Genomic DNA, 22,004 nt, shown 5'->3' with positions numbered 1-22,004 from the left:
AAATATGCTTTCTTCCTCCTTCTTGGTATTTAAAGTTAAAAATCCAAAGGACAAGGCTTGGTATTTAAAGTTAAAAATCCAAAGGACAAGGACCTTGTATGAATTATATTCCTAGTATCTAGCATACATTCAATCATTTATTTGACATTTTTCAGTCATTTATTTAACAAATATTTATGGGTCTGTATCATGTATCAACCACTGTTCAGGCCCTGGATATACAGTGAACACACAGAAAAAATTCTTGCCCTTGTGCTGCTTAAATTTTAGTGACTGTAGACTTACTAAACAAATAAATGAGTAAAATTTATCGTCATTAGATAGTGATAAATGCTATGCAGAACAGTAAAACAGAGAAGGCATTAGGATATCATTTGTGTTTTGGGGGAATATCGTTTGGTACTATTGTAAATACAGTGGTCAGGGAGATCCAGTGGACCTGAGGGAGAGAATTATGTGAACAGAGAAACAAATAAAAAGACCCAGAAAGCAGGAATATGGTTCATGTTTTTGAGAAACTGCTAGAGAGGCAGTTTAGACTGAATAGACCAAAGGAGGAGAGAAGATAGGTAAATGAGTTTCACCCAGAGAAATAAATCCCTATCTCTTGTGGGCTTCCAAAAGTGCTTTATTTATGTGTTTTAATCTTACTCTTATTCCATTGCAGTGTCATTGATTTTACATGTTTTGCCTTTTCTCCTAGGGCATGTACTTTTTGAGTAATGGGATCAAGGTTTATTTATGTTAGAGTTCCATTTTCTGTACTATGGTGGACATAAAATAACTTTCAATAAATATTTTTAGATGCCTGAAAGAAAATATTAAAGCATGATGGTTATTTTAAACATTTTTTAACAGTTGGCTTTTTTTTTTGGTATCATTAATCTACAATTACATGAAGAACATTATGTTTACTAGGCTCCCCCCTTCACCAAGTCCCCCCCACATACCCCTTCACCATCATTGTTCATCAGCATAGTAAGATGCTGTAAAATCACTACTTGTCTTCTCTGGATTGTACAGCCCTCCTCGTGCCCCCCACACAGCCAGGTGGAGAAAGACAAGTACCAAATGATTTCACTCATATGTGGAGTATAAGAACAAAGGAAACTGAAGGAACAAAACAGCAGCAGAATCACAGAACCCAAGAATGGATTAATAGTTACCAAAGGGAAAGAGACTGGGGAGGATGGGTGGGAAGGGAGGGACAAGGGCGGGGAAAAAGAAAGGGGGCATTAAGATTAACAGTTGGCTTTTAAATTTATATTTGCTCTTCCAAAGTCAACGTACTGTTTCTGAGTACTAATATTTCCCAATGGCCACATACCTTTAAGCGAGTATTGATTTTCCATCTCCATTAGCTCTACTTGGAATTGAATCAGGGTAGACAATTAGGTTTGATGCTTGACTCATAAAAATTCTTAGCACCTGGTCTAGGTAGCATAGTGGAAGGTTATATCTATATCCTTAGTCTATGCCAGGAAACCATGCAGTGGTAAGAAACCGGATGTGACTGTGGGTAACCATAGAGTTCATATTATCAGGCATATCCAGGGAGAAGATTAGGACTGTATTTTTCTCTCTCAATCCCTACCTTCCGATTGTGATTTGAATATTCTTGATTGAGAAAAGCAAAGCAAGAACACGATTACTTTCTGCTGTCATCCACCCCGCCTCAAAAATTTCCAAATTCCCTGTTTAATTTCCTGGGTTCGTACCCCATAGACAATAGGGTTGAGAGCGGCAGGAATTACATGGTGCAGGACATTAAGTAAGACAGGGATATCAGGGGAAACCTTTTTCTTGGCCATATGGGTAAAAACAAAAACCAGCAGGATGGTGCTGAAGAAGAGGATGAGAATGAAGTGAGAGCCACATGTGCTCAGGGCTTTGGCAGCTGCCCCTTTGGCCTTGAGTCGAAGAACAGCTTGGAGGATGAAGGTGTAGGAGAGGAAAATAAGGATGAGATCAGATCCCAGAAGAGTCCAGGCCACAATTAACTGGTAGATTTTGTTAAGGGCAACATTATCACAGGAGAGCTTGGACACAGAAAGGTTGGCACAGATACAGTTTTCAATGATATTTTCTCCACAATAAAGGAGCTGGGCAGAGAGGATGGGAATAGGTGCAGTAAAAAATGTATTCCGGACCAAGATGAAGATAACAGCCTTTGCTACAAATTGGTCAGTGATGATGGATGGGTAGTGCAGAGGCTTGCAGATGGCCACATAGCGGTCATAGGCCATGACCATGAAGGTACAGGACTCCATGGGCAGGAAGTTATTCATAATGAACATCTGCAGGAAGCAGGCAAAGAAGCTGATGGACCTGAGGTCAAACCAGAAGATGGCCAGAACCTTGGGGATGACAGTGAGGCAGAGCACCATGTCCAGCAGGGAGAGGAGGCTGAGCAGATAGTACATGGGCTGGTGCAGAGAAGCCTCCAGCCAAATGGTGATGAGGAGGATGGCGTTGGCCCCCATGGCCAGGAGAAAGAGGAGGCTGAGGGGCAGGGACAGCCAGAGCTGCCAGCTGGGGGACCTGACAAAACAATTTAGGAGGAACTCAGAGACTTCAATTGCGAGGGAACCGTTACTATAGGGCAGCATTGGCCGTGACTTTAGCAAGGTAGGTATCCTTGAGTAGCTGAAGAAGAGAGAAAGAGTTAATTCTTCCCTAGGCTCTGATGACTATGCACTTAGCTTGTGCAATCCTTGAAGGTAAGGACACAGTCCACCTCATCCACTCCACATCCCTTGTGCCTGGTCCATCTTTTGGACACACAGGTGGCTACTAGACATTTGTTGAATAGATAAAATAATGTTTCCCCATCTTTGTTTTTTCAGCTGTGTTTCATCTTACATTTTCTCTTGTGTGAATGTATCTTTTCAATTTATTTTCTTGGCTAATATTCAGTGAATCAAGTTACTTAGGTATCAAGTGTTATTTAAAATCAAAGGCTGAGAAAACATTTCAGTGCAAATATTAAAATACATAGAAATGGGTTCTAAAGGCTAGAGGGCAGCCACTCTCAAGTTTTTAAGGCAGTAAAAGGTGAGACTTTCTGGAGGGAGGATAGACAAGGTACACAGAGCAAACCTGATAAAAATGAATAAAAATAATCTATGTTGTGTCCATATCTAATCTGTCTGCATAAATACCCATCCCCATTCCTATATTTATAGCTATATCAATGACTAGATCTAAATTTGAATACCTTGAATACATCCATGAGTAGGTAAGAAAGAAAGAACTATCAGAGTAGGGATTGAGTAAAATCTAGTCATAAAATTGAATACTAATATTGGCTTTCAATCTGAGGGCATTTGCAGCATTACATGAACTTACGCACCATTTTTCAGTACCTAAAATCCAGTGACAGAAGATAAAATTCAGGCTCAAGCAGCTGGGGAATCTAATAGGTGATATCCCATTAAGATAGGGCTTTATAGCACTACATACTGAACAAAGGTGTGCATTAGAAACAATCCTTCATCTCTATCTCTCACTCCCACCTGGAATTGCAAATGAAACTACCTACCTCAAAGCTTGTTATATGGGAGAAATCGTCCCTGTAGATTCTGAAACACAGGTTAGTCCTCATGTGACTTTGTTGCCTGAGTTCAAGCCAACTGTTTGGCTCAAAAAAGTTATCCTGGATTGGTAGTGGCTCCATAAAATAACAGAAACAAGCCCAAATTCTTAAATTTTTTAATCTCAGTCCTCTAAGAACTTCAACACAAAAAATTCTGAAGAGATGGAGTTGTATATAATAAAAGATGAGATTCATTTAAAAAAATCATGAATAAAACCTTAAGATATTGGATCGGTTTGGTAAGAATGTTGAAAAATTTCCTTACTGGGTTTTAAGTAATGAAATATAAGTTTAAAACTATAATAAAAAAGCACACTTAAAAGAATAAATCATAGCTCCTAGTAATGCAAATATATAATAAATAAAACAAGTATTTTAAAACCTAGCTTTAAGAGTAGATTGGCCACAGTTGAAAAGATAATTAGTGAACTGAAGATAGAACTTGAGGGAGTTTTTAGACTGAAGCTCAGTAGACATATAGAAAATGCAAACGTGTAGTTAAGAGCAAGGACAAGGGAATCTGATGGACATCGTCACTCTGTCTTTTTTACCTTACTGGGATTAAGAAAAAGTCTAGAATTAATATTTTTCTCAGGGTACTGGAAACTATAAAAAGTAACAAAGCAGATTTGAAAATGAGCCAGAAATTTTGAAAAATACAATATCAAACAAAAAAACTCAACTCATGAATTCAACAGTAGACTGGAGCTAGCTAGAGAGAAAGTTAACTGTTAGAAGAGAGGTTGGAAAAATCTACCAAGAATAAAGATGGAGAGAAAATAAACACAGATGGACAACACACAGAATAAAGCATAAGAGAAATTATAGGATAGAGTACAAATGTCTAACACATGTAATCAGAGCTCCAGATTGAAGAGGAGAATGAAGTGGAGGCTTTTCAATTTTTAGAAGATAGAAAATACACCAATAAGCAGATTCAAGAATTGCAACCAACCTCAAGTGGGGTAAATAAAAATAAATGTGCACCTAGGTATATTGAGATATATCTAAATGTATATACCTGGATTTCATGGTCTAACTTCAGATACCAAAAGACAAGGGAGATCTGAAAAATGACTGTTAAAATCAGAACTCGTGTGAGGCAGGTTGCATTAACCAAGATATTCTTGGCCTCTTTTTCGAAGAGTAATTTTACTCTCACTGCACCTCCTCATTTTCCTCCTAACCCCCTGTATTTATATCATTCTGCCCTCTTTTTCCTGATTGTAAGATTTCTTTGCCCAGGCTAATAAGATCTCCATACCCATTTTGTTGTTCCAAGTAGCCTACAGACAGCCTTCTTGGGGCAGCAATGATCTCTAAGGGACTATTGTACAAGGGACCCTCCTCAGCAACCCAGCATGGAAGATTGCTGTTCTTGGTGTCTGGAGGAGCCAGATCTGTGCAGAGGTTTTTCTCAGTAATCTTTTTCAGTATTAAATTAGCATATATAGAAAGTGAATGAGAATTTGTATTAATCTTGAAAAAAATTATTAAGTCTGTTATCAAACCCGTCAATAGGGTCTGGAGGCAAGAGAGAGGAGTAAGGGGAAGAGAGAATGTCTTTGCGTGGACCACGGTGCTCTCGGCTTGCTTCTGCTGGGCATCTCTGTCCATCTGGAGGAAGTGTGCACAAAGAATGAATCTAGGCCTACTAGGGGGAAGCTAGACTGGGAAAGAGTGGAAAGAGTGGGGAGGACAGAAGAATGCATGTGCAGAACATAGATGATACAGAGAAGACAGGAAAAGAGAAAAGTGAAATTAAAACAGAAGAGATTGGATTTGAAATTGAGGGGACAAAGGAAACAAAAGAAGTAAAAGGAAGGAGAAACAAGAGGAGCAGGTACTTTTAGGAATGAGAAAGGCAGGGAAAGGCAGATGGATGATGATTTCTGAGTATTGATGATCAAGGGAGTGTGACTGGGAACCTTCTTTCCCTTCCAAATCTGCATTCCCCCTCATGCACCCATGAATGTTCAGAGAAAGCTGTTCAGGATATCTCCCTCACGATACTCAGCCGCAAATCCTTGAACTCCCACCTGGACCAAACCTCTTCCCAGAGCACACAGAAGTGTGGGCTCCACTTTGGCAGTCACCTCCATTTGGCCCTGTGCCATTTCTCTCCCCCGCTTCCCTTCAACCTTTATCCTCACACTTCACCCCTGCAGATTTTCCAGTTGCAAGCCTAGCTTGAAGCCCACCACAGTCCCTGTTCTGGCTGTGTCAATATCATGGTGGTGGCTTGGTGCCTTCAGTTTCTGGAGGAGCCAGACTTACTGGATGGAGACAGTGCTCTCTGCCAGGGAGGGAGATTTCTGGCTTTGTCTGTCTGAATCTTCTATATTCTGGCTTTCAAAAAGGAGAGCTTATCCTTGAGCTGCAACTTCCTCTGCTTCCCGCAGGAAAGACTTCCTTGCTGGCTAGGTAGGGGCCAGGGAGTCAAGAGCCCCACATTTTCTTATCCCTCAGGGAGAGAGCTTTCCTCTCAGCTCTTCACATTCTGTGATCTCTGTGCAGAGTCAATACTGCCTCTGAAGGCATAAAAAGAGTCTCAGAGTTAATCTCCCTGCAGGAGTTGACTGGGTAGGATGTGATACTTAGGAAACAAAAGTATGCTTAATTATACAAAAGCAACATCTTAGGGCAAGAAGGCTCAAGGCAAAATGCCATTGGTACCAAGGTGTGATTTTCCAGAAATATTTTCTTAAATAAATATACATAGTGTACAAAAAACCAGCCATGTGTATCTTCTATGCTGATAGTTTGTGGTAGCTATAAAGCACTCAGACCAGCTCCCTAATTTTTTAGTATCTATGACTAAGGGTTCTACTTGAGGGAAATTTTTTCAAGAAGCCCTATTCCTGTAACACTTAATACAAAAATTCAAGATGATTCTTTATATCTAACTGCTTACTTTACAATATAGTCCATTAGTGCCTAGCAGGTCTAAGATATGGTAAAGAGCAGGTAAATATTTTCCATCCCTGGTGCCAAAGGTCTGAGCTCCCAGATCTGCCACTTGTCAAGTCATTTGAATTATATATCTCATATCCCTATTTGTATATTTGTTGTGAGGAATAAATGTGATTATGTTAGGAAAGCCCTTGTTACAATGTTATTATTGTTACTGTTACTAGAAAATTTGGCTTCCCAGGTTTTTTTGAAAATCGCTAGTCAGTAATAAACAAATACCTGCTACTACTCACCTTGGAGACTTTTACACAGAACTGCCCATGTCAGAAGCAGTTTGATCTCAAATTAGTGCCTACTACTTAGAGCATCTTCACTTACAATTGTTGGTTTCATTCTTACTTTTTATAATTTTCTTTGCTCATAGCAGCTTGATAAATTTGGTTGCATCACACACTGGCAGTCACATGCATCTCTAATGTAACTCAGGTTCACCTCTTGTGGATTACTACCTATCTCTTAGAGATTACCCTCAAATTAACCTATAGATTCAGTGTAATCTTAATTAAAATCTTGGCAGCCATCTAGTGGAAATTGCCAAGATGATTCTAAAATTTAAATAGAAATGCAAAGGACCTAGAAGAGTAAAGTCAATTTTAAAAAGCAACAGTGCTGGGGGACTTAACGTTACCTGATTTCATTACATAACATAGTGAAAAGTCATGAGGTCAGTGTGTTGCTAGTATAAGGATAGGTAGATTGTTGTAATGGAAGAGAATGGAGGTTCCAGAAATAGACCCATACATTTACAGAATATTGAGTTTTGACAGAGTGCCGGAGTAATTCAATGGGAGAATGATAGTCTTTTCAACAAATGTGCTGGAACAGCTGCATTTCCATTTGGGAAACCAAAAAAAATGAACCTCAGCCATGATCTTATACCATATACAAACATTAAGCTACAGATTTATACCTAAAAGCTAAAACCAAAAAAATCTTATAGACATTGTAGGAGAAAACTGGATAAATTTAAGATAGGCCAATATTTCTTAAATGGGACAAAAGCATTTATCAAAAATGTTTTAATGATAAATTGTATTTCATCAAAATAGAAAATAACTGCTTTTCAAAAAACAATTAGGAAAATGAAAAGGCAAGCTGTATGTTCTGAGAAAATATTCATAATATGCATATCTGCAAAGTACTCTTTCTAAAATATATAACTCTTTACCACTCAAGGTTGAATTACACTCACACAACACAGCCATGTAGTGCAGCAGTGAGTGTGGCCATGTGGCGAAGGCAGGAAGATAATGAGTGGTGTCTCTGGTAAAGCTGCTTTGAAGTTGGTTCAGAAAGTCAGTGGGACTAAAGAACAGGTATAATTCAATGGTACCTAAGAGTGTTTAGATGTAAACTCTGCACTGGGCCTTGATTTATCCTTCTAGCTGAAAATATAAGTATATATATCTACTTATGTACCTTTATACATATCTGTGTGTGTGTATATATTTGCTTTGTTCTGAACTCATAGATGACAGCGTTGAGTGCAGGGGGAACAACCATATAAAGATTGGCCAGAAATATATGAGTACAGCCAGGGATGCCATGACCAAAGTGGTGGGTCAGAAAAGGGGAAAGTGCAGGGACATAGATGCTGAGCACGTCACAGACATGGGAGCCACGGGTGCTGAGATCCTTGACCCGGGCATTCCGTGATGGCAAACGGAACACTGCAGAGTATCCTCACACAGGAGAAACCAATTACAATAAGGTCAGTGAATCCCATGGAAAGGGCAACCATGCTAAACAAGTTATTGGCTCTGGTGCTGGTACAGGAAAGGCGGGTGACACCCATGTGCTCACAGTAGGTATGTGGGACCATACGGGCACCACAGAATGACAATGGCAAGATGAGAAACAAAAAAGGGATAACAAGAGGTTAAAAATATCACTGTCATGACTACACCAGAATGGCCACCACCTTGTTTGTTAGGATCATGGTCAATCTCAGAGGAATGTGGATGGCAACATAGCAGTCTATGGCCATGACTATCAGTACCCCAGACTCCAGGCCAGTGTAAAGATAAATCATAAACATCTGTGCAAGGCAGGCACTAAAAAGTATTTCCCTGAAATTGAACCAGAAAATGCCCAGCATCTTGCAGATGGTGGCAGTAGACAGGCTTAGGTCAGTGAAGGCCAACATGGTCAAGAAGTAAAACGTGGGCTGACGGAGACTATGCTCAGTCTGAATTATAAACAGAATCATGTTCCCCAGGAGGGCAATCAGATACATATAGCGCAAAAGGGGAAAGCAATCCAGATATGAAAAATTTCCAGGCCTGGAATCCCTAAAAGGATGTAGGAGGATGGGTAAAACTGGGTGGTATTGTGATAGGCCATCTTTATGGGTGCTGGCCAGCTTTTCCACATTGTATTAAGACTCCAATCTGATTCATGTTGTTCTTTCAGGTCACAGAGAGACATGGAATTAATTCTCTGCCTTAATACTTAGCAGAAGACCCTAGAGTGGAAAGTGATAAAAAATTAAAAATGCTCCCAATACAGAACTCACCAAAGTCTGGACATCTTGTTCTTATGTCCAAGATACATCCCAAACTTGAGGTTCTGCTAGAGTCCTAGGAGTGATGTAAAATGTACTTATATTTTAGAGGGACTTCTGTAATGTCACAATGGAGAATGGATTGGAGAGGCAGGTGAGTTGAAGTAAGATGAGTGACAGAGGATGTTAGCCTGATCTAAATAAATAGTAATAGAGATGAAGAGGTAATGGCATAAAGAATGAATTGGCAGAGCACAGTGTTTGATGTGACTTGGGTGATGAAAGGGAGTAATAAGCCATGCTGAACTTCTAGGATTCTGTCTTGGGCAAAGAGGTGAATACTAGTGACATTCAATGAGATTTCAGATATAATAGAGGTGAGCTTTATTTATTGTAGCTGATGAGCGTAGGTGTTGACATCTGTTCTGAAATATCTAGATAGGAAGTTATATTGAACCAAGGAGAGATTCTCAGCAGGCAGACTATTAGTTCAACTTCCATTGTTGTTGAAACCCACCCAGTTTTGGACATCAGTGAATTTATAAAGCACCAAAAATCCCATGCTCATGACTCTAGGAACCACAGGATCCCCGCTGTGATTAAAACAGTATTGTATTTTGTTCTTTTTCATGTTCAAAATATTTATAATCTCTGGAGGGCTATACTGGGATGAATATCACAACAGTGAATGAATCCCTGTGTCCTCAAACACTCCTCAGATAACTACAGAATGAAGAGGTAGAGAAAGAACCTAGCCCAGAGATGAGAAGTCAATGTCTTTAGGGGAAAAAATCTCCTAAGTGTGTTATACAGCGATTCATGAATTCCCTCTCTGTTTATGCTCCTGCGTATCTGACTGTATTATGACTTATTGTAAAATATTGAGTAGTTCAAACAAAATAATTAAGCATGGACATATTTTAGGATGGGCATTATTCTGTCTAGCACACCTGTTATATTCCTTTCCTTTCTAAGCTACCATTATAAGCTGAGCCCTAAATACACACTGAACATTGGGATTTTAAAAGAGCCAGATTTCATTGGGTCTGCACAGTACAAAGAAGCGTGTAGTGATGCCAACTACCATATCACTCATATCCTCTAATTCTTACCCTTGATCTCACTGTCTGGATGTATCCCTTACGGATGGATGCCATTACATGGAAATGATGGTCATGTTTCCTCTCAGATCTTGCCTTGGTTGGGGATACTCATTATCCCCAGAAGTTTAGTTGTCTGTTTAATGGAAAATCTGAGAAGTCCAACTCAGTCCCAAAGTGTCATCTACATAAGTAGGAAGTCAATCTCAGTCCCAAAGTGTCATCTACATAAGCAGGAAGTCAATCTCAGTCCCAAAGTGTCATCTACATAAGCAGGAAGTCCAACTCAGTCCCAAAGTGTCTTCTACAGAAGCAGTAAGTCAAACTCAGTCCCAAAGTTTCATCTACATATGCAGGAAATCAAACTCAGGCCCAAAGTGTCTTCTACATAAGCAAGAACTCAAACTCAGTCCCAATGTGTCTTCTAAATAAGCAGGAAGTCAAACTCAGTCCCAAAGTGCCATCTGCAGAAGCAGGAAGTCAAACTCAGTCCCAAAGTGTCATCTACAGAAACAGGAAGTCAAACACAGTCCCAAAGTGTCTTCTGCAGAAGCAGGAAGTCAAACTCAGTCCCAAAGTGTCTTCTGTACTCAGTCCCATGTAGCAGGAAGTCAAACTCAGTCCCCAACTGTCTTCTACATAAGCAGGAAGTCAAACTCAGTCCCAAAGTGTCATGTACATAAGCAGGACAAAAGAAAACAATAGTGTCAAACTTCTTACAGTGTTTTTCCTCCTCTCCTGCCCCCAGAGACAGGAATTGGCTTCTCATGTAGTTCATCTCTCCCAAGGTTTCTACGTCAGAAGCAGGAGTTTATTTCTCACTGACATACATACCCCTAAAATCAATTTATTTCAAGTGTGATCTAATTCTTATGGGTTTAAATGCTTTGCTTTGTATATTAAAGCAAAATCTGATCACATGGAAATTTAAAACATTTAGGCAATTGTGAATGATTGTTCAAGGGGAAAATTTGTTCATCTTATTTCCAAATGATTTTTTTCAGAGTTTATGTGCTATCTATAAATAATGACTTTTTCTCACTTTTGGTATGAAAGGAATCCAAAATTAGCCTTAAGTATAATCTTTTTTTACATGTGCTACCTTTATCCAAAGCACAGACTTGAAGAGGGGAAATAATGTTGCCACCTGAGAGTTAAATAACCCAATGAATGCTATGGTTAGGACAGAGATACCCAAGGACACCTGAATGGGTATAAGAACAGTCAGGGGAGCAGGACTTCAGTGCTATTTAATTTCAGGCAGCTACAAAAATAACAGAAGGAAGTGACACAGTTAGGGAAAGGTTGTGAAATAACATATACACAGGAAAGAGCGACAGAAGGTACATTAGCCCCTACCTGGATATTGAGAGTATACTTTCAGTTTTGTGTTGTGGAAGCATTCCATTTAATGCAGGTGTGCTGATGTGGATTCTTCTGGTTTAGCTGTGTTCTGAGATGAAATTGTTGAGAATATTAATCCCATACAAATGCTTAGTGGACATCAGAGTTGCCCCTGATGGAAATATTCAGCTAGCAATAATGGTGACTATGCACAAAGACCCAGCTCTCTGTAGCCCCAGAAGTTTGTAGGGATAGCCAAACAAGCCCTTTTAAATTGGTTTGGAGCATGCTAATGCTTCACGGACAGGGACCTCAGCTAAGATGATCAATGCAGCCTTTGGCACAGGGAGGTGCAGCTGCTCTGTCTGAGCCTTGCAGTGTTGATGGTTTTGTGCAAATCCATTTTGTAAAACACTGTAGAGTTTCATGACATCCTTAAGCAATTTTGCCTTCTTGGGAAATCTGTCAGCATACCCCGCTGTTTCCAAGCATGCCTCCCGTGTTACAGCCTTTAAAACATGCACTTGGTGATGAATGGGGTTTTTGCATGTATTTTCTTCTATGCTACTTAGAAATTACAGTCTTACTGACATCACTCTGCTGCTCATTTCTATTTGGATTACCGACTTTACAGACTAAGTGACATTTAGGAAAGCTTCAGAAATGAAAACTATAGTGCAACAAGAAAGCTTCCAAACAGTAGAAATTGTTAATGGATGATACCAAAATTGAGTGTTCTGAGGTTAAACATATTTGGAAAGAGTAGAGTGAACAAAACTGAAAAGATTTTTTGTTTCTGTCAGTCTGTTATATCCTTTAAATGTATAAATATATTATCCAGGCTTTAAGAGACAATTAGAACATAATACTTTTATAATTCAAATATCAATTAAGAAATTAAACCAGAATTAAATATTAAAATCACTAAAGTGAGTTTGCAGTATGTCATTAAGTTATAATGAAAAGAAATTTAAATGGCTAAATTTAATTCTTAGCAGAATACAGTGTTATTCTAATGGAAAGACTAGATGTCTTGGGTCTTCTAAATTCTTCTGAAACATTATTATTTCAAGTATTTATTCAGTATTTGTTATTTACTTTGTAGCTGGTGTTCTTAGGGAATGGTTGAGGTATATGGTGGTGATAAAGAAACAGTCTGTTTTCATAATGCTTAATTCTAAATTAGTAAGAAAAACAATAAGCATGCAAAAATAATTAAATTACTCCATATAATAACAAATGTAATGGAAATATAATTAAATAGAATTAAAAGTCAACACTAAGAATAGAAAGAAACAATTAAAAAATGGAAAGAGATGGAACAGACTCTTCTAATAGAAGCTAAACAAATTTTCAATAGCAAATGAAAAAATATTTGACATTATTAATCACCAGAGAAATAAAAATTAATACCCAAAGTGATTCCATTTTGCACTGCTGGAATGGCTAAAGTGAAAACGATTCACATTATTGTATTTTGAAGAGGATGTGGAAGAATCAAAATTCTCATTCATTGATAATAGGTATGTGAAATGTACAACTACTTTGGAAACTGTTTGGCATATTTCTTATGAACTTAAACAATACATCTTCACTATTGTTCAGCAACTGCACTCCTAGATATATACCAAAGGAAATTAATATCCAGTGGATATGTCAGGTAGATAATTAGATATATACGCCTGAACCTCAGGACAAGGGCATGGTTGATTACATATATTTGGGAGTCATCAGTATATGATTTGTTTGATATGTGCCATCTACACTGTGTACATAGACACATGAATGAAAAGGAAAAACTATAAAAATGACAATTAGCAGTAAGTATTCTAATTGTTCTGGCAGTGATGGAAAAATATTTTGTGATTCACTATATGATAATTAAAAACACATAGGAATATTGTTGGCAATTCAACTTTGGTGTGTGGGGCATGGGGAGGGGAGAAGAAGGGAGAGACGGAGAGATTGAGAATGGAGAAAATAAGAATTATACTATCACTGGTCATTGGGATATAACATATGAGGTATAACAGAATCACAGATGCACATACCCTAAAAATCAGGGATGCTCCATCCTACTTTTTATCCATTTATTTATGTATGTATGTATGAACGTATTTATTATTTACTATTTTGATATCATTAATCTACAATTACATGAAGAACATTATGTTTACTAGGCTCCCCCCTTCACCAAGTCCCCCCCACATACCCCTTCACAGTCACTGTCCATCAGCGTAGTAAGATGCTGTAAAATCACTATTTGTCTTCTCTGTGTCGCACAGCCCACCCCATACCCCCCCACACTATACATGCTAATCATAATGCCCCCTTTCTTTTTCCCCACCATTGTCCCTCCCTTCCCACTCATCCTCCCCACGCCCTTTCCTTTGGTAACTGTTAGTCCATTCTTGGGTTCTGTGATTCTGCTGCTCTTTTGTTCCTTCAGTTTTCCTTTGTTCTTATATTCCACATATGAGTGAAATCATTTGGTACTTGTCCTTCTCCACTTGGCTTATTTCACTGAGCATAATACCCTCTAGCTCCATCCATGTTGTTGCAAATTCTAGGATTTGTTTTCTTCTTATGGCTGAATAACAGTAAATTGTGTATATGTACCACATCTTCTTTATACATTCATCTACTGATGGACACTTAGGTTGCTTCCATTTCTTGGCTACTGTAAGTAGTGCTGCGATAAACATAGGGGTACAGCTGTCTTTTTCAAACTGGAGTGCTGCATTCTTGGAGTAAATTCCTAGAAGTGGAATTCCTGGGTCAAATGGTAAGTCTCTTTTGAGCATTTTGAGGAACCTCCATACTGCTTTCCACAATGGTTGAACTAATTTACATTCCCACCAGCAGTGTAGGAGGGTTCCCCTTTCTCCACAGCCTCGCCAACATTTGTTATTGTTTGTCTTTTGGATGATAGCCATCCTTACTGGTGTTAGGTGATATCTCATTGTGGTTTTAGTTTGCATTTCTCTAATGACTAGCGATGTGGAGCATCTTTTCATGTGTCTGTTTTCCATATGAATTTCTTCTTTGGAGAACTGTCTGTTCAGTTCCTCTGCCCATTTTTTAATTGGATTATTTGCTTTTTGTTTGTTGAGGTGTGTGAGCTCTTTATATATTTTGGATGTCAACCCTTTATCGGATCTGTCATTTACGAATATATTCTCCCATACTGTAGGGTACCCTTTTGTTCTATTGATGGTATCCTTTGCTGTACAGAAGCTTTTCAGCTTGATATAGTCCCACTTGTTCATTTTTGCTTTGGTTTCCCTTGCCTGGGGAGATATGCTCATGAAGAAGTCGCTAATATTTATGTCCAAGAGATTTTTGCCTATGTTTTTTTCTAAGAGTTTTATGGCTTCATGACTTACATTCAGGTCTTTGATCCATTTTGAATTTACTTTTGTGTATGGGGTTAGACAATAGTCCAGTTTCATTCTCTTACATGTAGCTGTCCAGTTTTGCCAGCACCATCTGTTGAAGAGACTGTCATTTCCCCATTGTATGTCCATGGCTGCTTTATCGAATATTAATTGACAATATATGTTTGGGTTAATGTCTGGAGTCTCCAATCTGTTCCACTGGTCTGTGGCTCTGTTCTTGTGTCAGTACCAAATTGTCTTGATTACTATGGCTTTGTAGTAGAGCTTGAAGTTGGGGAGTGAGATCCCCCCACTTTATTCTTCTTTCTCAGGATTACTTTAGCTATTTGGGCTCTTTGGTGTTTCCATATGAATTTTTGAACTATTTGTTCCAGTTCTTTGAAGAATGTTGTTGATAATTTGATAGGGATTGCATCAAATCCGTATATAGCTATGGGCAGGATGGCCATTTTGACCGTATTAATTCTTCCTAGCCAAGAGCATGGGATGAGTTTCCATTTGTAAGTGTCCTCTTTAATTTCTCTGAAGAGTGTCTTATAGTTTTCAAGGTATAGGTCTTTCATTTCCTTGGTAAGGTTTATTTCTAAGTATTTTATTCTTTTTGATGCAAGTGTGAATGGAATTTTTTCCTGATTTCTCTTTCTATTGATTCATTGTTAGTGTATAGGAAAGCCACAGATTTCTGTGTGTTAATTTTGTATCCTGCAACTTTGCTGTATTCTGATATCAGTTCTAGTAGTTTTGGAGTAGAGTCTTTAGGGTTTTTTATGTACAATATCATGTCATCTGCAAATAATAACAGTTTAACTTCTTCTTTACCAATCTGGATTCCTTGTATTTCTTTGTTTTGTCTGATTGCTGTGGCTAGGACCTCCAGTACTATGTTGAATAACAGTGGGGGGAGTGGGCATCGCTTCTTGTTCCCGATCTCAGAGGAAAAGCTTTCAGCTTCTTGCTGTTCAGTATGATGTAAGCTGTGGGTTTATCATATATGGCCTTTATTATGTTGAGGTACTTGCCCTCTGCACCCATTTTGCTGAGAGTTTTTATCGTGAATGGATGTTGAATTTTGTCAAATGCTTTTTCAGCATCTATGGAGATGATTGTGTGGTTTTTGTCCTTCTTTTTGTTTATGTGGTGGATGATGTTGATGGATTTTCGAATGTTGTACCATCCTTGCATCCCTGGGATGAATCCCACTTGGTCATGGTGTATGATCCTTTTGATATATTTTTGAATTCGGTTTCCTAATATTTTATTGAGTATTTTTGCATCTACGTTCATCAGGAATATTGGTCTGTCATTTTCTTTTTTGGTGGGGTCTTTACCTGGTTTTGGTATTAGGGTGATGTTGGCTTCATAGAATGAGTTTGGGAGTATTCCCTCGTCTTCTATTTTTTGGAAAACTTTAAGGAGAATGGGTATTATGTCTTCTCTGTATGTATGATAAAATTCCAAGGTAAATTCGTCTGGCCATGGGGATTTTGTTCTTGGGTAGTTTTTTGATTACCGCTTCAATTTCTTTTCTCAAAAATTGTTTAACTTTCGTGTTTCTTCCTTGGTCAGTCTTGGAAGGTTGTATTTTTCCAGGAAGTTGTCCATTTCTTCTAGGTCTTCCAGCTTGTTAGCATATAGGTTTTCATAGTAGTCTCTAATAACTCTTTGTATTTCTGTGGGGTCTGTCGTGATTTTTCCATTCTCATTTCTGATTCTGTTGATGTGTGTTGATTTTCTTTTTGTCTTAATAAGTTTGGCTAGAGACTTACTATTTTGTTTATTTTTTCAAAGAACCAGCTCTTGGTTTCATTGATTTTTTCTATTGTTTTATACTTCTCAATTTTATTTCTTCTCTGATCTTAACTATGTCCCTCCTTCTGCTGACTTTAGGCCTCAGTTGTTCTTTTTTTTCCAGTTCGATAATTGTGATGTTAGACTATTCATTTGGGATTGTTATTCCTTCTTTAAATATGCCTGGATTGCTATATACTTTCCTCTTAAGACTGCTTTTGCTGTGTCCCACAGAAGTTGGGGCTTTGTGGTGTTGTTGTCATTTATTTCCATATATTGCTGGATCTCCATTTTAATTTGGTCATTGATCCATTGACTATTTAGAAGCGTGTTGTTAAGCCTCCATGGGTTTGTGAGCCTTTTTGCTTTCTTGGTAGAGTTTATTTCTAGTTTTATACCTTTGTGGTCTGAAAAGTTGGTTGGTAGAATTTCAATCTTTTTGAATTTACTGAGGCTCTTTTTGTGGCCTAGTATGTGGTCTATTCTGGAGAATGTTCCATGTGCACTTGAGAAGAATGTGTATCCTGTTGCTTTTGGATATAGAGTTCTATAGATGTCTATTAAGTTCATTTGTTCTATTGTGTTGTTCAGTGCCTCTGTGTCCTTACTTATTTTCTGTCCAGTGGATCTATCCTTTGGGGTGAGTGGCATGTTGAAGTCTCCTAAAGTGAGTGAATTGCATTCTATTTTCTTGTTTAATTCTGTTAGTATTTGTTTCACATATGCTGGTGCTCCTGTGTTGGGTGCATATATATTTATAATGGTTATATCCTCTTGTTGGATTGAGCCCTTTATCATTATGTAATGTCCTTCTTTATCTCTTGTTACTTTCTTTGTTTTGAAGTCTGTTTTGTCTGATACTAGTACTGCAGCTCCTACTTTCTTCTCCCTGTTGTTTGCATGAAATATCTTTCTCCATCCCTTGAATTTTAGTCTGTGCATGTCTTTGGGTTTGAGGTGAGTTTCTTGTAAGCATCATATAGATGGGTCTTGCTTTTTTATCCATTCTACTACTCTGTGTCTTTTGATTGGTGCATTCAGGCCATTTACATTTAGGATGACTATTGAAAGATATGTACTTATTGCCATTGTAGGCTTTAGATTCATGGTTACCAAAGGGTCAAGGTTAGCTTTTTTAGTATCTTACTGCCTAACTTAACTCACTTATTGAGCTGTCATAAACACTGTCTGGTGATTCTTTACTTCTCTCCCTTCTTATTCCTCCTCCTCCATTCTTTCTATGTTGGTTGTTTTATTCTGTGCTCTTTTTTGTTTCCTTTAACTACTTTTGTGGGTAGTTGATTTTATTTTTTGCCTTTAGTTAGTATTTGGTTGGTCTGCTTTCTTTGCTGTGATTTTAATTTCTCTGGTGACATCTGTTTAGTATTAGGAGTGCTCCCATCTAGAAAAGTCCCTCTAAAACACCCTGTAGAGGTGGTATGTGGGAGGCAAATTCCCTCAACTTTTGCTTGTCTGGGAATTGTTTAATCCCTCCTTCATGTTTAAATGATAATTGTGCTGGATACAGTATCCTTGGTTCAAGGCCCTTCTGTTTCATTGCATTAAATATATCATGCCATTCTCTTCTGGCCTGTTAGGTTTCTGTTGAGAAGTCTAATGATAGCTTGATGGGTTTTCCTTTATATGTCACCTTTTTCTCTCTAGCTTCCTTTAAAACTCTTTCCTTGTCCTTGATCTTTGCCATTTTAATTATTATGTGTCTTGGTGTTGTCCTCCTTGGATCCTTTCTGTTGGGGGTTCTGTGTATTTCCGTGGTCTGTTCGATTATTTCCTCCCCCAGTTTGGGGAAGTTTTCAGCAATTATTTCTTCAAAGACACTTTCTATCCCTTTTTCTCTCTCTTCTTCTTCTGGCACCCCTATAATGCAGATATTGTTCCTTTTGGATTGGTCACACAGTTCTCTTAATATTGTTTCATTTCTGGAGATCCTTTTATCTCTCTCTGAGTAAGCTTCTATGCATTCCTGTTCTCTGGTTTCTATTCCATCAATGGCCTCTTGCGTCTTATCCATTCTGCTTATAAACCCTTCCAGAGATTGTTTCATTTCTGTAATCTCCCTCTGGACATCGTCCCTTAGCTCTTGTATATTTCTCTTCAGCTCCGTCAGCATGTTTATGAGATTTATTTTGAATTCTTTTTCAGGAAGACTGGTTAGGTCTATCTCTTTCTCAGGGGTTGAGTCTGTGACTTTTGTCTGCCTCAAATTCTGCCTTTTCATGGCGATAGAGATAGTTTGTGGAGCTGGCGCGAGTGACAGCTGGGAGAACGTCCCTTCTTGTTGGTTTGTGGCCTTCCCCTCCTGGGAGAACAGTGACCTCTAGCAGCTTGTGCTGGGCAGCTGTGCACAGATGGGGCTTCTGATTCTTGCCTGGCCACTGTTGAGTTTAGCTCTGCGGTTGCTGTGGTCATGGCCTTCCTCAGGCTGCTGCTCCACTATGGCAGAGCCACGTCGGAGGGGAAACGGCTGGGAAGCTGTTTATCTCCGTGAAGGGCCTCTGTGGTGTGCTGCTGCCCAGGGGGTTAGAGTGCCCGGAGTTCCCCGGGATTCCCAGCTGCTAGGCTACGTGTCCCAGGACGCTTCTGTCCAGCTGTGGGGTCCCTGTTCCTTTAAGACTTTCAAAAAGCACATGCTTTTCTTTGTCCCTGGGGCGCACCAGCTGTGGGGACCCACTCCCAGGTATTACTGTCCTGTTTCCCTAGTTCCCAGCACCCCATGCACGCACTGTGTCTGCACTCTGGTGCAGATGGCTAGGGCTGGTTATTTAGCAGTCCTGGGCTTCCTCTCCCTCCCCACTCTGACTCCTCTCATCCTGCCGGGAGCTGGGGTGAGGGGCGCTCGGGTCTTGCTGGGCTGCAGCTTGTATCTTACCCCCTTCGCGAGCTGCTGGGTTCTCGCAGGTGTGGATGTAGTCTGGCTGTTGTCCTGTGCCTTCTGGTCTCTCTTTTAGGAAGAGTTGTATTTGTTGCATTTTCAAAAATGTATGTGGTTTTGGGAGGAGATTTCCGCTGCTCTACTCATGCCACCATCTTGGCTGCACCCCTCCTGTAAAGGAATTTTTATATTATATCATTGTCAAATTAGTTGTCCTAGTGGTTCATAGTGTAGTTTTATTATATTTAAAAATATTTCTAACTTCAGTAATATTTTTAAGATTCTAGATAATTCCAATTTGTGTTTTCTTTCATTTTTACTAAAAGTTTATCTCTTTTATTATTTTTCAAAACATAACTTTTGGCTTTGTTATTTTCTATTCTTTCTGTTTTATTATTCTGTGCTTGTATTGTATTCTTGTCTTTTACATTCTTTAGATTTAATTTCTGATTTGTTATTGTTTATTTTGTTTTTTAGTTTTTTTAATTGGAAGTTTAGCTCCATACAAAAGAAATCCAGGCAAGGCTTAGTTTGTTTTTCTGCTTCAGGGACTCCTAGTTTGCAATCAGTTTCTTGGCTAGGATTCTAGTTTCATCTGTGGCTATGTCAATGTATATGTCTATATCAGAGAAAGACAAATACTGTAGAATTTAAACAAATGAACTCATAGTAACAGAAAATAGGTCGTTCATTGACAGAACTCGGGATGGGGTGGCAGAAAGAGGTGAAGGTCACAAACATGTAGGGCATGGTGATTATAGTTAGCAGTACTATATTGTGTGTCTGCACATTGCTAAAAGAATATATCTTCAAAGCTGTCATCACAAGAAAAAATTCTTTATGAGGTGAGGGTAATTACTAAACAGTATACATATGTATGTTGAATCATGCTGTACACTTATAATTATATCTCAGTAAAACTGGAAAAAATTTCAAATAAGATAAATACATGTAAAATTAGTAAAAGTGATTTAAAAAAATGAGTTGGTACTAGATGGAGCTGGGACATATCTCCTCTCAACAACATATGGCGACTTGTTTGTAAGTGTGTGGTCATTCTATGACTCAAATGTTATGGATTGCTTCCTGCCTGCCATTGACTCCTATGCATTAAATTAGCATATTTAATATGCTTACTAAGTGCCAGACACCAAGCTTGGGGTAGGGATATGAGTAGCTTGGGATATTACTCAACGGCTTTTTGTAACTTATGCTATTGTGCAGCAAAGTTGGGACTCACAATGTGGAAACAGGCAGGCTTCAGGAACCCAAGTGACATAGATTTTTCCTGACTCAATTGCTGTGGCTTTTGGTATCATTTACTTCATTCAGCTTTAGTTTCTTCATCTAAGTCCAACAAAAAAATCTCTCAGAGCAAATGTACAGGCAAAATAAGAATGCAGTTGAAGTGTCTGGCACATGGTAGGCCTTCAATTAATACTAACTGTTAAAAGGTTGGTGGGGATGAGACAAAGAGCTCACCTGACTCAATCTCTTGAAAACTTTAATGAGATCAATGTTATGCAATGGATATATATTAGACCCTAAAGAAGGTTCTTTCAAAACTCAACACCTCAAAAATTCATGCTAGCAGTGACATTTACCTCTCAAAATGTAGAGAAAGGTCAAGTGTCTAGTGGCAAAGAAGGATATCCCTAAAAAAAGTTCTTATTGCAAGAAACAAATTTTAACCATGTGTTGATGGGTGTTAACTAAACATATTGTAATTATTTTCCAGTATACACATACATCAAATCATGTCCTCCATCTTCAACTAATATAATGCTATGTCATCAGTTGTATCTCAATAAAATTGGAAGGAATAAAAAATAAAATAAAACAAAGGAAAAATGCTGTAGAAGTACTATATTTCAATACAAGTGGTTCTGCAAAGACAATCTTCAATACAAAAGAAAGAAGGATAGATCATCCTTCTTGCTGTAAAACATTCTTTGGAAACATTAGACTAATGTGTGGCACCATTAAGGTGGGATTCTAAAGTAGTGGAACACACTTATCTGTGAAAATCAAATCCTAGTTTCCATGCTCAGGCTGGAGGCTGCAGCAAACAGGGCAGTGGAGGGAATGAACAGGACAGCAGACTGGTCCTGTCCATGATGGGCAGGTCACAGCAGAATAGGGGTGGAACCTGAGATTTGATTGAAAGTACCAAGTTCCTTGTAGGAGCTAAGATGGGATACAGTTAAGATTATAAAGTCATGAAGGTGAAGATAATGAAGGAAAAAACATATAACACTTCAAACAATGCAACTGCCCCTCCCCAAAAATCCCCTGAAAAGTTGCCAATCTCCTTTACAAAAAAAATATTGAAGAATCTTAGCAGAAAGGAAGAATAGGAAAACTTCACCCAGAAAGCTTTCACAAGATCTGGGAGGGTCTGAGGAGCCCA

General features: G+C 38.6%; 1 protein-coding gene and 1 pseudogene across 1 annotated transcript; both read right to left on the bottom strand.

The window, feature by feature from the left end:
• Positions 1–1,661: 1,661 nt before the first annotated feature.
• Positions 1,662–2,621, bottom strand: LOC118933031 (olfactory receptor 56A3-like). Its single transcript, XM_036927001.2, has one exon. The coding sequence runs from the start codon at positions 2,607–2,609 to the stop codon at positions 1,662–1,664; it is 948 nt and encodes a 315-aa protein (XP_036782896.1). The 5' UTR covers positions 2,610–2,621.
• A 5,354-nt stretch (positions 2,622–7,975) lies between these two features.
• LOC118933032 (olfactory receptor 52E5-like) lies at positions 7,976–8,911 on the bottom strand (annotated as a pseudogene).
• Between the last annotated feature and the right edge of the window lie 13,093 nt (positions 8,912–22,004).

Source organism: Manis pentadactyla, chromosome 9 (genome assembly GCF_030020395.1).
Source record: "Manis pentadactyla isolate mManPen7 chromosome 9, mManPen7.hap1, whole genome shotgun sequence".
Lineage (NCBI taxonomy): Eukaryota > Metazoa > Chordata > Mammalia > Pholidota > Manidae > Manis > Manis pentadactyla.
Note: the sequence above shows the minus strand (reverse complement) of the source record. Positions and strands in the feature narration are given on the sequence as shown.

Coding starts and splice junctions, on each gene's coding strand:
- LOC118933031 (XM_036927001.2), bottom strand. CDS start 2,609: ATGCTGCCCTATAGTAACGGTTCCCTCGCAATTGAAGTCTCTGAGTTC.